Source organism: Mobula hypostoma, chromosome 3, assembly GCF_963921235.1.
Source record: "Mobula hypostoma chromosome 3, sMobHyp1.1, whole genome shotgun sequence".
Lineage (NCBI taxonomy): Eukaryota > Metazoa > Chordata > Chondrichthyes > Myliobatiformes > Myliobatidae > Mobula > Mobula hypostoma.
In genome coordinates, this window is record NC_086099.1 from 102717470 (window position 1) to 102739272 (window position 21803).

General features: G+C 39.2%; 1 protein-coding gene and 1 long non-coding RNA gene across 3 annotated transcripts in view; one reads left to right on the forward strand and one right to left on the reverse strand.

The window, feature by feature from the left end:
* Positions 1–5772, forward strand: part of LOC134344175 (uncharacterized) — a 73365-nt gene extending 67593 nt beyond the window's left edge. Inside the window, exon 6 of the long non-coding RNA XR_010017379.1 lies at positions 4668–5772. This is a non-coding gene — a long non-coding RNA (uncharacterized LOC134344175). The remainder of the gene's footprint in view (positions 1–4667) is intronic.
* anxa3a (annexin A3a) overlaps positions 1–21803 on the reverse strand; it is a 78798-nt gene that overhangs the window by 24420 nt on the left and 32575 nt on the right. For both annotated transcript variants that reach the window (XM_063043535.1, XM_063043534.1), the window contains exons 2-6: positions 20824–20876; positions 18312–18434; positions 11249–11336; positions 9420–9514; positions 5282–5395 (exon numbers count right to left, since the gene is read on the reverse strand). In XM_063043535.1, coding sequence (XP_062899605.1) covers positions 5282–5395; positions 9420–9514; positions 11249–11336; positions 18312–18434; positions 20824–20838 — 435 coding nt within the window. In that variant the 5' untranslated portion in view covers positions 20839–20876. The remainder of the gene's footprint in view (positions 1–5281; positions 5396–9419; positions 9515–11248; positions 11337–18311; positions 18435–20823; positions 20877–21803) is intronic.

The window sequence follows — 21803 nt, forward strand, 5'->3', positions numbered from 1 at the left end:
GTGGAAGTGAACTAGAGATGGAGGTTGGCAGGAAAGAGGAAGAAAAGAAAGCAGAGGTATGGGATATCAAACTCTGAGGAGTCAGCGGATGATCAAAACAGGACAGCAAAACAATGGAAAGAAGATGAGATTAAAGCAATTATAAAACTAAGTGAAGACGGGATGTCTTTTGGTGATTGGAACCCGACTTGTTTGACGAAGCTGCTTAATAAAATTATAGGCGAACTTAAAGGAGCAAAGGTATTACAAAATGTATTGCTATTAGTGATTTGTCAGGATAGTGCTCAGCAAAGCAAAGTGATAAGATTATGTAAAATAGACGGCAAAGAAGTACAATGTTTAATACCCAACAATAGAAAGTGGACCAGAGGAGTTATTTCGGGGATACCAACAAAAGTTACTATGGATGAGATTAAACAGAACATAAAAGGAGCAAAAATTATTGAGGCCAAACGTTTGAAAGTTACAAGAAATGGGAAAAAGTGTGATAGTTTATCGGTAATGATTAACTTTGATGAAGAGAGATTGCTGACTAACATTTACTTAGGGTATACATGTTATGCGGTTGGAATATATATATACCACCGCCTTTAGGATGCTATAAATGTCAGAACTTCGGACACGTTGCGGCAGTCTGCAGAGGAAAACAAAGATGTGGGAGATGCACTGGAGAACATGAATATGGGAAATGTGAAGCGGGAGCTAGGCTGAAATGCTGCAATTGTGGCGAGGAATACAGTGCAGCTTATCGAGGGTGCATTTATAGCAAGAAGGCGGCTGAGATACAATATGTAAAAGTAACTAAAGGAATCAGTTATGCAGAGGCAGTGAAAGAATTTGCTGAAAAAAGGTTGTCAAGCAAACAAATACAGGGAATATTAAACTGGTGAATTGTGAGGGCTGTAATATGAAAAATAAGGATACACTATTAATGAGTAGAAAGGATTTTGTACTTTTTATGGTGGATGCAATTAACTGTTCAGTGCAAACAAGCAAAAGAAATGAAAAAATTAAAATTATAGTCAAGTCTGCAGAAAGGTATCTTGGTATTAAAGGGATTAGGTGGGAAGAAGTCAAAGAAACACTGAATGGAGGATCCAATAGTTCACGGGCAGGGGAGATGGAATCTAATGGCAGTATATTTATCGCAAATGGTCAAGAATTTAAGAATTATGTTTCAAAACTTTAGGAAAATCCTCAGATTTTATGGTTGAAGCCCAGGGTAAATGTGCAGAACTCCAACAACAAATAGAAGTGCCCGACAAGAATGACTGTGAATTGGAAAAGAGATTGGAAAATGGAGGAAATTATTACAAGGATACAAAAGGCAAAGGAGTTTGTTGCAAAGTGAATTATCTGCATTCAGATTATAAAATGAAAACATGGAAGCAAATGAAGAAGAACTCCGAGGTCTCAGTAAACAACTGCAGGCTACGATCCAAGAAAAGGAAAACCAGAAAAAGCAGATAGACTTGGAAAAACAGCAATTTTAAAAGTATAACGTGCAATAATTACTATTCTTTAACAAGAAGATTTTAGTCTTACAAGTGATGTAGATGAAATCAGTGTAATTGAGGTAATGCAACTACATGAAAATGTGACCTAATTAGGGAAGAATAGCAGTTTGCGGCATTATCTAATGAGCACATTAAGCATTCACGAGGAATTGCAACTACAGAGTGATGCTAATAGAGAACTGCAGGCTGAACTAGATTGTCTAAAGTAGAGAACTCCAGCACATACTTGGTTGGAACACCACAAGTCTAGCAGGTGGCGGTAATGCACTGAAAACTGGTTGTCAACCGCCATAAAACAAAAAAGAAGAAGAGGCTTGTCATTTGATTAACTTGTGCCTGAGGAAGATTGTTGGTTTACTGTTGAAATGTTGTAATCAGTATCTGTAAGTGTATGACCATTAAGGCCAAAGGATAGATCTCAGGATCTATTATTTGAGACTTGTGTGTCACTTGTTGTTGTTACATCTTATCTGCTCCTCTTCATCTGGAGAACAGATGGCTGGGTTAGGTCTATGAATGATGAGTCCAGGTAGTGGACTCAATTAAGGAAGGCCTAGTCCAGTGTGAATTTGGAAATACCTACCAGTTCTGTTCTCCGAGTAGTAATAACTATTAAACCAGCTGCTCTGTTAATGCCTATTTACTAGCTCTTATTGGTATTTGTACCTAGTAGCAGTCCATATTAACATCACTAGGAATAATTTTCACATATTATCACCTTGAGTTTGCTACTCTGGATCATAACTACTTTATTCTGCATGCTGTGCTTGCACTATTCCAAGCCTGGACCTGCTTAGGGAAAACAGTGTGTCCAGGAAAAGGAAAATCTGGCCTAATTGGTTTGCTTTTAGATATCTTTGAATATTCAGACCATGTGTTAATCCCCTATCTTTCACAGATGCAGACACACTCATAAATATATAACTTCAGTATTATCTGTCTCTGATTTTGTTTCCTTCCATCTCTGTATATGCTTTGGCTCTCTTTTCTCTGTGGACTCAGCCCGGTTTCTTAGCTACAGCTGTATTGTGTTATTGAGCCTTCAGCCGGCTGATGATGAGCTACTTCCTCCACCAGAACACTGACACAATTGCTGCCCACTTGAGAACAATAATGTGGCCATCAGATAAACTTGCTTCTGCAGACCTCCTGCTCTAATTTGTTTTCCGTGCAAAGACTGTTGAAAATTATTCGTATTTGCACAAAATAAAAAGTAGTCAACATCAACTCGAGCATCACAGAGTCGGAGGGAGATACAGCATGGAGCAGGCCCTTCAGTCCATAACAACTGTACTGACCCCTCTACACTTAACCTGCGATATCTGGAAAAACTGGAAATGAGTAGGGCTGTGATGAGGGAGAACTATTAATTCTGTGATTAAAAATGTGATTTCAATGTTAAATCAAAAAAAAATGAGAAAGATCCAAAAAACAGATGGAAAAGAAATATAACAAAAAGTGACATTTGTAGCACTTCCCAGAAATTCAAACATGGCAACCAATGATGAGCTAGTATATCAATGATGGCTTGATTTTTTTTTTAAATTGAGACATCCTGCCCTACTTTATTTAAGGGGTCGCTATCGCATACGCCGCAAAAGGGAGTAAAAGTAGCAGCAGATGTCTTTAAACAAACCTACAGATTCATTGAAATGCTGGGGATAGTCAGCACAAGTATACTTGTCAGCAATAAGACGTCCAACATCAAAGCTGAGTAGATATGTAGTAGAATTATGGCTTATCATGTCAACCTTTCCAAACTATTAACTCTGTTGAAATAACTTAAAAACTGGTGTGTGCATAATAGCAGTAAATTTGAGATTCAAGCCTCATTCCAAGGAGATTGATTTATTTACTGAGATACGGCATGGAGTAGAGCCTTCCAGCCCTTCAAGCCACCCCCAATATTATCCTAGCCTAATCAAGGGACAATTTGGAATGACCAATTAACCCACCAATTGTAGGTCTTTGAAATCCACGCGGTCACTGGGAGAATGTACAACCTCTTTACAGGCAGAGGTAGAATTGAACCTGGGTCACCTATACTGTAAAGCATCGTGCTAACCACTATGCCACCATGCCAATTAGTATATTGAATCTTGATATAGCATTGGAGATTCACATGATATTCTTAAATAAAAGGGTTGAAGCAAGAACAGAAAGACAAATATGTTCTTTCTCTGGGTTCCTCCAGCATTTTGTGCGTGTTGCTTGGAGTTCCAGCATCTGCAGGTTTTCTCATTCTCTGTTGAAATTCAGGAATAACTTATTTTGATGAATGGATACTGGTGTTTACATGATCTCCCCGTGAGAGAGTGAGTTCCTTCCAGGTGTTCCAGCTTCCACCCACATCCCAAAACTCTGGGAATTTATAGATTAATTGGCTAGTGTAAATTGCCCTCAGGGAGCAAGTAAGAAATTCAAGGAAATCTGGAGAGAATAAAATAGGATAAGCTAGGATTAGTGTAATAAAATGTGTGTTTGATGGCCTGTGTGAACTGGATGGGTCAATGGGTCTGAATCTTTGCTGTATCCTTCAATAACTATAACATAACTCAGACCATTTTTCTCAAAGACCATTCATGTGTTATTTCATCTTGATTTGCCACCTGTAATTATTGACAACACTATAATTTCTCAGTTCCTACATTTGGCTTATGTGTGGATAATAACAACACTGAAAATATGCAATGGGAAGTCATAAAAGTAAACAGGAGCACATCAAAGTTCGGTTATTCACCAATAATGGTCCAGAATGTATCAGCATACATACATTGTTCTCTTCCTCCCGTGGATGGAGCAAAGGAACTGGTAACTTGGGGACAATTTGGCATTTTCTGATTAGGCAGTGTTTAGGGCTGCTGGAGGGCACTAATATCATTAAATATCTAAAGTAATGTAATGCAAATGAATTTTAGTCTGTCCTCTGTTTCCAAGGTGTTTTTTTTTAGAAAGAAATTGGGAGCAGACTGTTTAAATATTCTGAATTTAACCATCTCACTCTGTTGCTAGTAGCATTAAAGTCATACATCATGGAAATTTGGGTTGATAACACCTGACTCTAAGTTTAACACTTAAAAGAATATTTTGTTACATTTATGTTCTTTTTCCTACCACTTACCATTATTTTTACTACCATTTACAATTCAGGCAAGTCAAGACTAGAAGCAGGCCACACTGCAAAAGATTCATCAAAGAGTTCTACTGTCTTTAGGAGGTTAAAGGTTAAGACTGAAGACTGTGAGCAAAGGACATCTGTGCTTTTATCTAAGCAGGATTAGTATATCATGCAGGCAATGCCAGCTCCAGCCCATTTCCAAGGCATCTGATTTTATTATTTCAGCTCCTCTGGGAAGGTAACCTCAGAACTTCACGGCTTTCTACAATCACACTGACCCCAAATATGGAACCTTCAGTCACAGAGCTACCAGACTGTGACACTGGTTTGTGAATTTCAAGTACCGTCCATCTGAATACAATGTAGCAGTTAGTTACCAAAAGCAAAATATCTATTTCCTCACTAACCAGAACAAAACTAGGATCTGAGCCAAAGTTCTTGTCTTCTTTATCTGAACCAAATCAAACTAGAGGAATCACACACCAAGGATAAAAGCATCCCTTTGAATTTACAGATGTGAACTTCAACCTTTAATGCAACAATATTATTACAATGCAGAGAGTGTCAAAAAATAGCTTTGATACAATTGATGAATTGACAATCTGCTTTCTGAATGATACATAAAGCAAAAGAAAATCAAACTGACCTCCATTGCACTTTTTAGCTCTTTTGCATCAAATAATGCTGGTGGCAACATTAGAGCAATGATCACATTTTTAAAGTCACCTGAGAGGTCGTCTTTTAAATCATCAATCAATTCCTGCAACAGAAAAACATATCAGGCAAACAATAATAAAAATAAAAATACAAAACCAACTGTGCAATCAACAACTACTTGGACTGTTTCCCTCAACAATCATCTATGACCTCCATGCTGGATTGGGGGCCAGCCCCTCCCATCAGTGTTCACTCAGTGGAAGCCGAGCTGGATTGTGTGTGTTGTGTGCGCGCGTGCATATTTTTTTGTCTGCAGTCTGCTGAGAACTGCTTGTTCTTGCAGATAATATCCATGCATTATCAATTTACAGGACATGTCACTCAGGACTTGGGCTCTATTTTTTTTTATGTGGTTACATGTCAGGCTCTAACATACATGTGCTATTTGTGCCTTGTGCTGTGTAAACAGTTGGTACTATATTTTGCCCTGGAGGAATGCTGTATCCTTGGGTATTCATGTATGGTTGAATGAATTAAACTTGAATTTGACATGCCCTGATATTCCCTGATGTATTTATGACCAGTGTTCACATTCTCAACTCACCGAAAGCACTTCACAACCAGTCAACTTCATGCAGTCATTGAAAGTATAAATAATCAGTTGATAAATGGGTGACATAATTTGAGGATGACAGGTTGCCTATGTCAATCTTCGCTAAACTTCCTACCTCCTCAATTCTACAGTAATATTTTTTACCTAATTGATCAGATGTACAGCAATGAAATAAATAGTTGATAAATGGATGGCATTATTTGAGAATAGTAGATTGCCCATGCCTCTCTAGGCTAAACTTCCATGATCTTCTCTTACCTATTTGACAACACTTACAGAGCCACAGTTAAAATTCAATCTTGAAGATAAATGAAGAAGTGATGGGTAAAAGTGCAAGTTTTATGGCGAGACAGCAATGCAGCATTGATCTCTTCATTAACTAAAACCTGTGACAAATTATTTTAAAAGTTGATTTGTTACTACATGATAAGAGCATTAAAGTTTCTGTTCAGTGTTTGACTTCTGTTTTAACAAGTGTCAGTATCCTGAGAGTGCCGGTGCTGGCATGTTCACCTGCAATTCACAGCTGGTGTATGCTTTGTCCTGTCAAATAACTACACACCTGGAAGTTAAAAGGTTCCACTGAAACATCTGACACTTTGGAAATTATTCAGAAATATACTTGCTTGCATAAGATTTACCCAATGTTATGCTTGCTTTTATGTGTCCCAAAAGAATGTGGTAACCTGCCTTAGTAATTATCACCCAGCAGTATTTACATCCACTGTGCTAAAGTGCTTTAAGAGGTTGGTCGTGAAGCATATCAATTCCTGCATGAGGTGTGATCAGGATATGCTCTGACTTGCCTTCCATCACAATAGGTCAATAGCAGATGTCATTTCACTTGCTCCTTCACCCAGCTCTGGACCACCTGGACAATCAAGATGGTCTTCATTGACTACAGCCCAGCGCTAAAGACTATTATATCCTTGAAACTCATCACTAAGAACTAAGACTTGGGTTACAATGTCTTCCTGTGCAACTGGATCTTTGATTTCCTCACTTCCAGACCTCAATCAGTATGGATTAGCAACAACATCTCCTCCACAATCACCATCAGCACAGGTACACCACAAGGTTGTGTGCTTAGCCCCTGCATTACTCTCTTTATGCCTATCATTGTTTGGCTAAGTAAATCTCCAATGCCATATATAAGCTTGCTGATGACACCAGTGTTGTAGGCTGAATCAAAGTAGGTGATGAATCAGCATGTAGGAGGGAGATTGAAAGTCTGGTTGAGTCTTGCCTCAACAACAACCTCTCACTCAATGCCAGCAAGACCAAAGAGCTGATTATTGACATCAGGAGGAAGAAACCAGAGATCCATGAGCGTATCCTCATCAAGGGTGGAGAGTATCAGTGACTTTACATTCCTTGGTGTCATCATATCAGAGGAACTGTCCTGGGTCCAACATATGGTGCTATCACAAAGAAGGCACAACAGCACCTCTACTTTCTTAGAAGTTTGCACAGATTCATCATGTCACCACACACTCTGTCAGATGCAGAATGGAGAATATCCTAACTGTGGCATCATGGCCTGGTGTGGAAACACCAATGCCCAAGAAAGGAAAAGTCTACGGAAAATGGTGGATTCAGCGTAGATCATCACAAGAAAAGTCTCCCCACCATTGAATGCATATACATGGAGCGCTATCACAAGAAAGCAGCATCCCTCTTCAAGGACCCCCACTATCCAGGCCATACTTGCTTCTTGCTACTACCATCAGACAGGAGGTACAAGAACCTTAGGCCTCACATCACCCGGTTCAGGAAGAGTTACTACATCAGGTTTCTGAACTGGCATAGGTAACATCATTCACCACAACTCTGTATTTATCTACAACCTGCAGACTCACTTACAAGGACACCATATGTTCTCAGTATTATTTATTTTTTATTTGTACAGATTGTCTCCTTTTGAACATTGGGTTTTTTTCAATGTTTATTTATGTATACTTTTTAATAAATTCTATTGTATTTCTTTATTTTCCTGTAAATTCCTGCAAGAAAATGAATTTCAATACAGTATATGGTAACATATATGTACCTTGATAATAAATTTACTTCGACTTGGTGTTGCCAATGCTGAATATCCCAACGAAAGCAAAAAAAAATGTCGAACATAAATGCATCTGAAAATTCTTTGTTAATTTGTACTAATGCACCGTCGCATTCTGGCAGGACTTGGCAGAGCAGTAGTGTATCTTTTCTATCGATGAACAGGGCACTGGCTAGTAAAGTGAATTGGAGTGAATATCACAAGTACAACGGCCAACCAGTATGCTACCATCAATTTAGTAAGAGCGCGCATTTATCACTAGTGCCCATTTACCACAAATCCTATTTGCTTTATTTCCATTATATTACTATTTTAGCACCAGGAAATGTGTTTCAGAGATTAGACATTCCAAGATGCATCACTAATCTATTTCCATTTCTTACAATGAAAGTCCCCCTTACTCTTCTGCAAGCTAGCCCCTGACATGTTTGCTTGTATTTCTTCCTCCATTTACTTCATCAATAAAAATGTTGGCAGCAAATAGAAGAAAATGTACTAGCAAATTTGGTGTAAAATAATTGTTTCACATTAGAGTGGTATATATGTTTAAACAACATAATTAATAAGTGGCTTGGATGGCTTCTCAGTGGAACAGAAGTAAATACGTTTGATTTGCAATCACCTTATTTACAGAATTAGCTATACTGTTATGAAGGTGTTCCAAGTAGAATTAATCAGATAATTATTCATAAAAATTATAACTAAGTGGCAAAATTATGACAGTTTTCTTACTTCATTACTAAAGACATTCCCACCCTCACCAGTGCAATGTCATTGACATGCCGTAGATAATGGATAATGTTATATAATACAACTAATAAGAGAGGCGAGAGTAGATATCAGATCACTGGAAAATTATACTGGAGAGGTAGTAGTGGGGGCAAGGAAACCTCTCGAATCTTCATAAGCCTCATTTGGGTGGATGTGGAGAGGATGCTTCCTATGGTAGGGAAGTCTAAGACCAGAGGACACTGCTTCAGGGTATGGGACATCAATTTAGAACGGAGATGAAGAGGAATTTATTTAGCCAGAAATCGGCGAAACTTCAGAATTTCTTGCCACAGGTGGCTATGGAGGCCAAGTTATTGAGTATATTTAAGGCAGAAGTTGATAGATTCTTGATTAGTCAGGGCATGAAGGTTTACACGGAGAAGGCAGGAGATAGGGGCTGAGAGGGAAAATGAATCAGCCTTGATGAAATGGTGGAGTAGACTCAATGGGCTAAATGGCCCAATTCTGCCCCTATAGCTTACAATCTTATGGTCTTATAGAGAGAAGGGAAGGAAACTAATTCTACTGTATATTTTGTTCAGACCAAATGCAATATTTCAATCATTAACTATAATAACAAGTGATTTACATGCATAATGTTCATGCCAACTGTTGTGCCTGTGGATCCAAAACAACAATTAATTGACAGTGTATCTAAATAGCTTGGATCTTAATACATACACGTCCACAGGTTCCCTTATATTCTTTAGAGATCTGCTGGCGTTGCCAGTTGCTTCTGTGTGTCAGAATTTCGATGATTACTTGTTCATTAGTTCCTAAAATTGAATTTAAAAACATGGAAGTCAGTTTCTCAGTACAGGTGATTGGGTGTTACATGCTTAGACAAGAGGTAAAGAACAATAACAAAGGACAACAAAATCTGGAACAAACAAGTAGTTAAAATAAGTACCATCAATACAAGATATTTTTGTATTTTAGTGAGAAACACTACAAATTTAAAAAGTGCCATCTTCCTTTATGTGACATATGTAATGCAGTAGAACTCCATAATTCAACTGTGGGTTATCTTGCTCATAATTATGAAATGCATTTCCTTTAATAATATACTTCTGTGCAGACTGCCATTGATATTAATAAAAACAATATTTTGAATTGATAATTGAGGTTGAAGACACAATTAATCATCTCACAGAGTTTAAAAAGTATTTTGCTTTTCTATTCTGTTTGCCAAAGTGGATAATCTCGTATTTCTCCACAACTTACACCATCTGCTAGAGTTTTGCCCACTGATTTGATCTGTTTATATCTCTTTGCATATTCCTTGTGTCCTCACAAATTAATTTCCCACCTGTTCTTGTATCTCTGGTAGGCTTTGATACATCCTTTGTCTATCATTGTTACGGATAATTAATAGCTGAGCTCATTGATACCTATATGTCCAGGCCAGTCTTTACGCTCCACATAAAGGCCAATTTATACTTCTATGTCAAATCTACACTGTAGGTACGGCGTAGCCGCGTACCCTATGCCGTAGCCTGACGCGCACCTCCCAAAAAATGTAACTACGCGTCGCAGCGACACAGACCGCAACAACTGTGATTGGTCCACTTGGTAGCATCGCATTTCCTCCTACGCTGCAATAGCTTCCCATTGGGCAACTGAAGGGCAGGGAAGGAACTCTGGCTGCAATGCTTTCCATAAAGCTTTACAGACATCCGAAATTATGGAGGACCCTGTGCTTAATGCCAGTTTGTAGCTAGCTGCTACAGCCTGTTGACTTCCACCTGAAGCTAAACCTCGGATGGTGATTGCCAGTTTTTAAGTATACTGTGCGTACACTGATGCAAAATAAATGGCTGGAGACGATGAACCAAATCTACCTGCCAACATCCGAAAATATTTGAAATTCATTTCCTCGTCCATGTCTTTCAGTGGCCAGACAAGCACAGAAAATTCACCCTCCTTCAGTTTCAGTTGCCATTGTTTGAAGTTCGAGTTTCTTTGTGTTGAGTTTCAACACGAAGAAACTCAACACAGTGGCATAGAAACCCCACCGCCAACTAGCGTTTTGGCGGTGAATTGCAGAGCGATGCAGACACACCAATGCACAAGTATAAATGCTCACAACGGCGTAGGCCACTTGCGTAGGCTACTATGCAGAAGTATAAATCAGCCTTAAGCCCTTCCCTGTCCACTCAGCCTAACAAATACATTTATCTAGTTCTCCTTCAAATATACCTGTAGTATGTATTTGCCTCAACAAGTTCAAAAGATGGAGCACTCTACCTTCTCACCTTCTAAATAGTTTAAACATTTGTGATCAATCTTCATGAAAATTCATCTTGAGAGAGGCCTTGTACTATTCACATGTAATCCATAACGTCATGTTTTTAATTATCATTCAGTTTGTGATACAGCAAGCTCTATGAAGGGAATATTTATATTTTAACAAGAATCCTGCCATATTAATACTGACAAAATAAAAAGTTTGATGCGGAACTTGTAGCAATGTTACATCAAAATGAAGATCAAAATTAACCAGTGCTTACCTAATCCTACAATTGCACCTCGCAGACTGTTAACATCCCTGCCAACATTGAAGCAAGCACAATCCTTTATGGTCCCACGGGATCCAACCTATTTTGATGAAACAATTAAAATAAATTTGTGTAACAATTACTTTAACAGGGTGGCTGTTTCATTTAACAAACATATCATTGATCATTATAGGCGGCATTTTTGATGACTGTACACTTTACTTGGAAGAAACACAGATCTGGTTTTAATCAAAGTAGGGAGATTCTGCTTCGGTAATAATGGTGAGATTGACACCAATTAGTGTGCAAAGAGTATAGTAGCCCAAATCATACAATATTTGCAGCATTCATATCTAACATGAATAGCAAGATACTCCAGCAAAGCAACATATTGGTCGATATAAGGGACCCAAGGTTCAAAAAAAAAAATCAGCACAATGGGAGGCAGAAGTTCCAGTGAAAACTTTTCCTTGTACAATTTAAGAATTCACTTTTGTGTTCTTGTGTGGTACGTTCAATCAAGTTCAGTCTCTGTGAGCAGATTTCTCATCCAGCGCTAGGAAATCTTTGGAGATCCATGTCCAATACTGCAGCTCAGAAGCTGCTGGCAGCAGAGGCAACATGTTGGAAGATGTCACAGTCTGCTCAGACCTGTACCAGTGCTGGAGTTCTGCGCTTCACCAGTAAAATGAATAGCAATTACATGGGATCAAGCATTCTGGGCCGGGCCAGCAGTTTTAGTTTTTTTCGGTTATTTAAAACTGGGTTACTCACAGCTGACGGGCTAGGCACTAATTCATTGTTAACAGTTTCTTTCTAATCAACAAATTATCAACAGGGATATATTTTATGGCTAATTTCTCTCCCCCATTCTCCCCGTTTTTCTGTTTCAAATTGCTTAATGTTTCCTTTTCTGTCTCTAGCTACTGGTTTTTAAAGTGGTTGTTACCTCGACAACTTTGATCTGCAACTTCTCACAATTATTTCCTTCTCTGCAACTCAACAAGCTGGTCTTCTCACTTTTCCAGCTCTGATGAAGGTTCCTAATGTGAAGCACCTTCTCTGTTTCTCTCCCCACTGACACTGCTACACATTCTACGAGATTCCAGCATTCTCTGCATTTGTTCACGAGAATAGTACTGGGTTTAATTACAATGAAATACTTCATAGACAAGTTTTTATTTATCCCTGCACAGAAATTTAAGAGATGGTATGACTGAAGATGTAAGATGATTAAGGTCTTTGATAGTGTAGACAAATAAGGAGTGGTATTCATTACATGTATCATAACTGTAATATTAGATTTATGTGGCTTGTTCACACATAGGGCAGGGAAAACCCGAAAAAAATATCTTTCCGCATTAGGCTGGAGGCAAAACAGTAATACTTCTGGATTATCAGTCTGAATGCATTAATGGCATAGTTTTCCACTCTGTTGAAATGTCCTGAACAGTCAGAGTAGAAATGTATTTCTATTAACAAGTATTGTCAGTCAGATGCTATTTCTGAAAGATGTTAAACTTATTGATAGGGCAGCAGCATGATCACTGATTCTTTGATCTGACCACAACTTTGCTTTGGACTCAAGAGAGTTGGGTAAATTTACTTAATAGGCTCTGTCTTTCTGCATTTAACGATAACAGCTATTGTCCACTACATTCAAAAGAAAGATTTATGATATTTCATATTGTTTGCTTTAAAAATGCAGTGAAATTGGTTTGCTTGTACAGTGGATTATTTAAGCTGAATGAGATTCTTGTTTGGCAGTGTATAAAACTGATATAAAGTGGAGGCACCAGGCTAGAGGTGAATTTCTCAACACACAGGGAGCAAGAGAATCTGGCAGTGTGTGGGAAAGCAGGAAGAAGTACAATGTTGTTTTAACCCAACCCTTACCTTGCCATGTCACATTCACATTTCCTGCCAAATTAGAGTAAACGGACATGACGGTAACCTGTGAGTTGACTTCAACTTGCAAATTTAAAGGAACACTCTGAATAAATAACTTGGAGTTAGGAATTGAGGACAGGTCAGAAGGAATTGACAGGATGAATTCCTGACAATAGAACATAGAACATAGCAATCTAAAGCATATTACAGGCCCTTCGGCCCACAATGTTGTGCTGACCATGACCTACTCTAGAAACTGCCTAGAATTTCCCTACTGCATAGCCCTCTACTTTTCTAAGCTCTATATACCTATCTAAGAGTCTCTTAAACAACCCTATTGTATCTGCCTCTACCACCTTTGCTGGCAGTGCATTCCACGCACCCACCACTCTCTGTGTTAAAAAACTTAACTCTGACATCCCCCCGTACCTACTTCCAAGCACCTTAAAACTATGCGCCCTTGTGTTAGTCATTTCAGCCCTGGGGAAAAGCCTCTGGCTATCCACATGATCAATGCCTCTCATCATCTTTTACACCTCTATCAGGTCACCTCTCATTCTCTGTTGCTCCAAGGAGAAAAGACTAAATTCACTCAACCTATTCTCAAAGGCATCCTCCCCAATCCAGGCAACATCCTTGTAAATCTCCTCTGCACACGCTCTACAGAATCCACATCCTTCCTGTAGTGAGGTGACCAGAACTGAACACAGTACTCCAAGTGGGGTCTAACTTAGGTCTTATATTACTGTAACATTACCTCACGGCTCTTGAGCTCAATCCCATGGTTGATAGAGGCCTACACACCATAAGCCTTCTTAACAACACTGTCAACCTGCACAGCAGCTTTGATTGTACTATGGACACAGACCCCAAGATATCACTGATCCCCCACACTGCCAAGAGTCTTACCATTAATATTATATTCTATCTTCAAATATGACCTACTGGAATGAACTACTTCACATGTATCTGGAATGAACTGCATCTGCCACTCCTCAGCCCAGTTCTGCATCCTATCAATGTCATGCTGTAACCTCTGACAACCCTCCAGACTATCCACAACTTCTGTGTCATCAGCAAACTTACTAACTTATCCTTCTACATCCTGATCCAGGTCATTTATAAAAATCACAAAGAGGAGGGCGTCCCAGAACAGATCACTGTGGATCACCACTGGTCACCGTTCTCCACACAGAATACCAACCATCTACAGCCACCCATTGTTTCCTTGGATCCCATGCCTCAATACTTTCTGAATGAGCCTTGCATGGGAAACTAATCGAATGCCTGACTGAAATCCATATACACTACATACACTGCTCCACCTTCATCAACGTGTTTTGTTACATCCTCAAAGACAATATCTGGTTTAGGTGTCCCAGGGTGTGTGTACTGTTGGGGACTGGTAGGTTTGCAGTGAGATACAGATGTCTTCTGATGTACAATGGGCCAAAGATCCATCAAGAAGGCTGATAGTGAAGCAGAAAAGGCCTGGCAGAAAAACTTTCACTGGGTTAAGCCAGTGAGGTCTACAGCAGGTTCCATGCTGTGGTTCCTGCATCCTCCTGCCATTCACTATGAACAGCTGCCCTTGAGAATCCCAGAACACTGGCATTGATTTCACCAGACAGAATTTCTAAGTCTAGGCCTAGTAACTGGAACATTTTCTTCTTTCTATCTGCTGCCTGGTTGTCTGTTGCTATAGTTGGGCAGCTCAGAAAAGCTTCATTACATGGGCTGACCACCTGCTGTGATTAATGATTGTTACAAGCAGCAGCTTAAAACAAGTCCTTGCAGATTCCCATAATATGGAAGCATTACTCTAGCATATACACTTATGCATTGCACAATAATTACAATCTAAGGTTTTAGTCACACATCAATGTGGTAATGTTTGTAGGCAAGTAGCAGGCAGCAAGTCCACATCAAACTCTGAGAAACCAGTGAAGGGGGATGACTATAGCCAAAGCTCTCACTGGAACTGCCCAAAAATCTTTTGCTCATACTTCTTGAAGTATCTTCATAAGGTTATGCATTGATACTGAAATACATGAATTTAATAAACATTTAATTTCCAAATGCGCTGTTAGGGCATATTCTGGAGTCATGGAATATAGCAAATATTAATTTCAACAGCAACCAGTCTTCAATTCTGAACATGGATTGTAGACTGAATTTAAAATGCAGCTCAGAACAATGGTGTTCTTGGAGTAGCAGACTGGTGTCAAATGCAAGCCAAGCGAGACCTGAGATGTCTGCATATGCATGGATGCAGCTCAGAGAGCAGTGACTAGTGATGTTTTGAGTGCTGGTTTGAGGATCCAGGTGTTTGACAATTACATGTTTTTCAAAGGAAGCATTATGAATGCATTGCAACTATAGAATTGTCCTGTTGTTACCTTTGGTCTTTAGAATATAAAAATATGATGTAATGTTGGGTCAGGGAGCCACTATCCAGAGTGATTCCAAATGCTGTCAGCTTGTTTGTGATGAGTAAAGACTTCTATACGACCAGCTGCATGCCTCTCCGGTGGCATTCATTGACAGTCACAACATGCACCATAAGGAAACAGCCGGATCCACAAAACCTGCAACGTGTACAAGATTGTCTGGCTAGGTAACCCAGCTATCAATTATCCAAGTTGTGCACTGGTCATTCACCAATCAACAAAATGCAGCAAGTCCCTGATCGAATCCAGAGGCATGTAGCAGGTAGCCGGGTGCCCACTGGTCTCGCTGCAGATCTTCAACTTGGAGGCTGCAAATATCAGCCAATAACCAAGTGAGACCAAAACTCCTTACTCACTAATATTTTGGAGCACTAAGGAAATTTATGCTTTGGTCGCCAATCCCACGTGCTGGGTCTGGCCACCTGGCAGCTGAATATGCTTGCTGTTCCCCTCTTCCATGGACACTGCAGATCGATGAGGGGCAAACTGTTCCTGCACTAACTGGTGTTAGCATTGTCATGCAAACCTAGGTAATGATACTGTGCCTCATGGTATGATACTCTCAATAATCTTCATCTTCAGCTGAATTCAAAGAAGCAGAGCCTATCTGGTAGCCATACTGACTTCACAGATTACATGAGGATCCTAACACGAGGACAAATCTTCAGATCTTTCCATGTAATCAGCCAGTGGAAGTGCAGGTAAGGAAGTCTTTCAGAGAAGCAAGCAGAAAAAACGGCTACAAGTGACAGTTGTTAGAAACACATTTGCAATTAAACACACTGCAATTAAATAATTAGCATATTAAAATCAACAGACTTCCTCCTCAGAACAGCAAGTTATAGTGATCTGCTGTAGGTTTTTTTTTGTTTTTATCTCTGCACTATTCCACCCCGCCCCCCCACCACCACCACCACCAACACTCCCACACAAATACCCTGAACACATGAAAATTCAGCTCAATAGCTGAATTAGTATTCTGGACTTTATACATGAAAACATAGAAACATAGAAAGCCTACAGCACAATACAGGCCCTTCTACCCACAAGGATGTGCTGAACATGTCCCTACCTTAGAACTACCTAGGCTTTACCCATAGCCCTCTATTTTTCTAAGTTCCATGTACCTATCCAGGAGTCTTAAAAGACCCTATCATTTCCGCCTCCACCACCACTGCCGCCGGCAGCCCATTCCACGCACTCACCACCCTCTGCGTTTAAAAAAAACAACAACAAACAAACAAACAAACTTACCCCTGACATCTCCTCTGTACCTACTTCCAAGCACCTTAAAACTATGCCCTCTCATGCTAGCCTTTTCAGCCCTGGGGAAAAGTCTATGACTATCCACATGATCAATGCCTCTCATCATCTTGAACACCTCTATCGGGTCACCTCTCATCCTCTGTCACTCCAAGGAGAAAAGGCCGAGTTCACTCAACCTGTTCTCATAAGGCATGATTCCCAATCCAGGCAACATCCTTGTAAATCTCCTCTTCACTCTTTCTATGGTTTCCACATACTTCCTGTAGTAAGGCGACCAGAACTGAGCACTGTACTCCAAGCGGGGTCTGACCAGGGTCCTATATAGCTACAACATTACCTCTCGGCTAATCCTCAAAGATTCACAGAATTTTACCTAAATGTCTTTTGTAATGGCAATGCCTTAACTGAAGATATGGTCCAGTTTTTGTACATAGAAACCATGTACTGTGGACTCTTTCAGTACATGCTGGATTGCCATATGGAAGCCAGGATCTTCCACAGACAGATGTATCCCAAGGCCTTTTGCTCCTTCCTCTAATAAGTTGGTTTTAGTATAAAATTGACAAAAAGCTGAAAGATGGACCCTGTGATCATTCAGTCCAGAATATTTTAGTACAGTGACAGAGATTCAAGAAATAAAATATGTGAGGAGAACATTGAGCAAGTGGAAGAGTAGGTTATTAGGTTTACAGATGATACAACGGTTGATGCAGTTGTTGATAGTGTAAAAGGTTGTTGTAGGTTACAACGGGACGTAAACAGGATGCAGAGGTGCATTGAGAAGTGGAGAATGAAGTTTTATCTGTAAAAGTGTGAAGTGATATATTTTTGGAAGTCCAACCTGAAGTCCGAGTAAAAGGATAATGGCAGGATTCTTAGCAGCTTGAGAACAGAGAGATCTTAAGACCCAAGACAAAGTTGCCAGACAAACTGATAGTGTGTTGGCCTTTTTTAGTTGGAGGATTGAGTTTAAGAGCCATGAGGGAATGTTGCAACTCTGTAAAACTCTGGTCTGAACACACCTGGAGTATTGTGTTCTATTCTGGTTGCATCATTACGTAAACGTTGGCCCAGATCAGAGGTGATGCAATCAGCAATCACCTCTGATCTGGGTCGACATTTATGTGCCGGGTGGCACCTAATTAATTAGCTTGTTTATTTCGACTTTTTTCTTAAAGATGTGCTGGGTGCATCCTGGCTACCGCTGTACTGCTGAATTCTTCGCGGATCAGTATCAGTCCGCGGCCTGGAGGTTGGGGGCCATTGTTCTAACAAGCCCCTTTGGAAAGAGCCCCGTCTTTTCAAATGAATTGTATGCAACAAATCAAATGTTGTCTTATAAGATATGATGCTAACAGCTCTGTATTTGACATCAAACAATAGACTCATGTTAATTGCTGTTAACGGTGCCCAGTGAATTTAATATGCTGATATAACAATTGCATCTTTTTATATTAAAAAGCACTCACATATGCGTTGATGGGCATTGGAACCACGTCACCTCCCAGAGAAAATTGCTCGCCAAGACCACCACAGCGAACAGGGCCATATCCACCAGTAGGTGCCCAGATTTCACTTCCTCCACCAGCGGGCTATCAGCAATGAGAAGTGAAAAGAACAAGCTGTGTTAAAACCTTTGGGTATCTGTTTTATTCATTCAAGGGATGAGGGTGTCACGGTCACTGCTTGTTCTTGTGATGGTGGTGGGGATTCACTTTTCAAACTGCTGCAATCCAGCTGATAAAGATGATCCCACTGTTAAGTAGCAAAATTAATAGAGAACTTACCCCAGCAATGATGAGTAATAGGGACAAATTCATAAGTCAGGATTGTCAAGTAACTTGAAAGGGATGCTAAGATGTTGTAATGAACCTGCCACTCTTGTCTTTTTGGACACACCAGGTGTATCAGCTGAGGTCTCTGGATTACCAACACTATGCTGGCAAACACAATAAACTGTGTGGGACCAGACCCATCTTCCATGACCTGCCACATACACTTCAGCCTATTTCACTCTCTAATGCTGCATACACTTTTTTGGTATGTTAGAGAGATCAGCTTTTGTGGAAGTGAAGAAGAAAAAGGATATGAAGAGTTCATCTTCTATTAAGCCAGTAACTTTACAAGACATACATCCCAATTTGTGTCAGACAGCACCACAATGAAGCAGCGTTGTAAATAGATCAAATAGATCACAACATGAACCTCTAACAAGCAAATTGTACTATTCCCTGCAACTATAATTATTCATTAGGTAAAAAAATAATAAATAATAGATACATTCTTCAACCTGAAAAATATGCAAATTCAAACAATGAATATGTGAGTGACATGTGTGATTCTTTTAAATGATCTAAATAAAGGGCAATAATATATAATGACAATGATAATCTCTCAGTATTAGAGAATATAATCATGAAAATAGGTTCTTTGTTCTCTTAAAAAGACAATGTCTTCATGACAATGACTTCTATAAAGTCTGTGGATGTAACTGATCCCCTTCCCTCATCCAAGTATGATGAAGAATGCATGTGCCACATAATAACTCACTTTCCTAAAGTGCATTTATATTCCTGTAATTTCATGTATCTCAGAAACATCCCCTAAATATAGCCGAGCTAAAATTTGAATGTTATTTTTTATTATTAAACAGAATTATAGTATCATACAGCAAAACAAATCACTTGACCAATTACCATTGTATGAGCTTTGTTAAAAAACAGTGTTATATGAAACCACGTTCCTCCTCTCAGCACCTTCTGTTGTAAAATTTTAAAATTTCCTCTTTTCAAGTTATTATTGACTTCTATGTTTATGCCACTATTCTAATCCTGTAAGTAGAAAAATCCCAGTCTCCCTTCACACTTTGGGTGGCAATTTTAAATGTATACCCTTCAGTCACTGACTCACTGATCCATGAAGATACATAGATTTTCTCGAGGTTACTTTATAGTTTTGAACACCTTTAATAGATGTCTGTCTTTAATCTAAATTTTATAAGAGCTGTAATTGCTTTGCTGCCTTTCTCTGAAAACATTTTCTCTCTGCAATAATCCTTTCAGTCTTCTCCACAGGATTACAGCGCTCAGTTTGATGTAAAATATTCAGAACAATGATTTGCATAGGTTTAGTGTTATCAATACTTTCAGAGTGTTCCTCCACAAGGTTTCTAACCATATCCACCTCTTTAACCTGCATCTCTTAAGTCTGCACATGTAGAACACAGAACAGTGCAACATTGTCCTTCAGACTACAATGTTTGTACTGACCTTGATATCAAGCTAAACTATCCCATCCACCTGCACATGAGCTCAATCATCAACCATCAGGCTCTTGAATAAAAGGGGGTAACTTCACTCAACTTCACTTGCCCCATCATTGAAATGTTTCCACAATCAGTGATCTCATTTTCAAGGCCTCTTTATCTCATTATCTCATGTTCCAGTTATTTATTGCTATTTATTTATATTTGCCTTTGCTCAGTTTGTTGTCTTCTGCACTGTGGTTGATCGTCTATATGCCTCTTAATTATTGTATAACCTTACCCTCATCAGGAATAACATTGCATATTTGAAGCAGCATCAGCCATACATTTTAAAGAATAATCAAGTACTTCGGTTCTTCAGTTCCGAGAAGGATCAGCTGAATCACCATTGGCCAGCGGGATGTCAGTGCAGCAAAGTGTTCAATGTTGTTTGCAGTAAGGACTTCACAGATTCTGTAAAGTTCCCTTAAATATTATAAGATTTCAATTGGAAACTGACAATCTTAATGCCAGCGTCCTTAAAGAGCATTGAAAATGTATGTGAAATATTTTTCAGTGGTAAAGATATTCTTTTAAATTAAACTGCTGCAATTCAGAGATCTTTTATCAGGCAACTAGCATCCCATCCTGTGAGACTGTTTCTTTTGGATATTGAATAAAGCTGGTGGACTTTCCTTGCTGGACAGATATCATATTGAATTTAGCTTATAACTTACCCATGCGGATGACATGTCTGCTTCACTTAACAATGCGGTTAAGGGTGAGAGCACTATGAAACAAAAAAAGGAAAGAAATGTAAAGAATGTAGCAGGTCTTTTAAGGTCTGACATATGCATACAGATCCAAACTGCAGCAGCTAACACTAGTAATTCAATGAACTGGGCAAGCAGTCCAGAGACCTGAGTTCAAATTCAATCCTAGCAGCCATGGAATTTAATTTGTTAATACTTGGAATATTGAAAAGGGAATACAGAAAATAAACTTTAGTAATGATGAATATGGACATTACCGTATTATTGTAAAAGCCATTTAATAACTGATGTTCTTAGGGGAAAGGGAATATATACCATCCTTACTTGGAAAGGTCTACCTGTGACCTCAGGTCACCCCATGTGTTTAACTCCCAAATATTCTCTGCAGGTGAACAATTACTGACCATTATGTTCAAACAGTGAAGGAATAGAACTGGACAGACAAGTTAGCCAAGTCTCAAAATTCAGTTATACAAAAGCCACCCTCAGCCCAATCAACTATACATAGTCCTCCTCAAAAACATCTGGGGACTGGTCTTAATTGGGAAAACTGTCAGAGATGAGTTATGCAATATCCCATCATACTCACAGAATTATCCCTTGATAAACAATGTTCCAACCCCACTATCATAATTCCTGGGTATCTGTCACGCCACCAGCAGGATTTTATGACAGGTGGGACAGGAAAACCACTGAAGTCTTCAACATTGATGTTAGAACATGAGAAAGTTTTTGACAAGAACAGGCCATTCAGCCCAACAAAAACTTGCCAAATTCCTATTCACATAATGTGTTGAAATAACTATTGAGTTTAGATTTGAAAGTCTCTAAGGTACAACTCTCAACTACACAACTAGGTAGTTTATTCCATGTGTTCACAATTCCCTGCGTAAAGAAATGCTTCCTGGTGTTAGTCTGAAATCTTCCCTTAACCATTCTCCAAC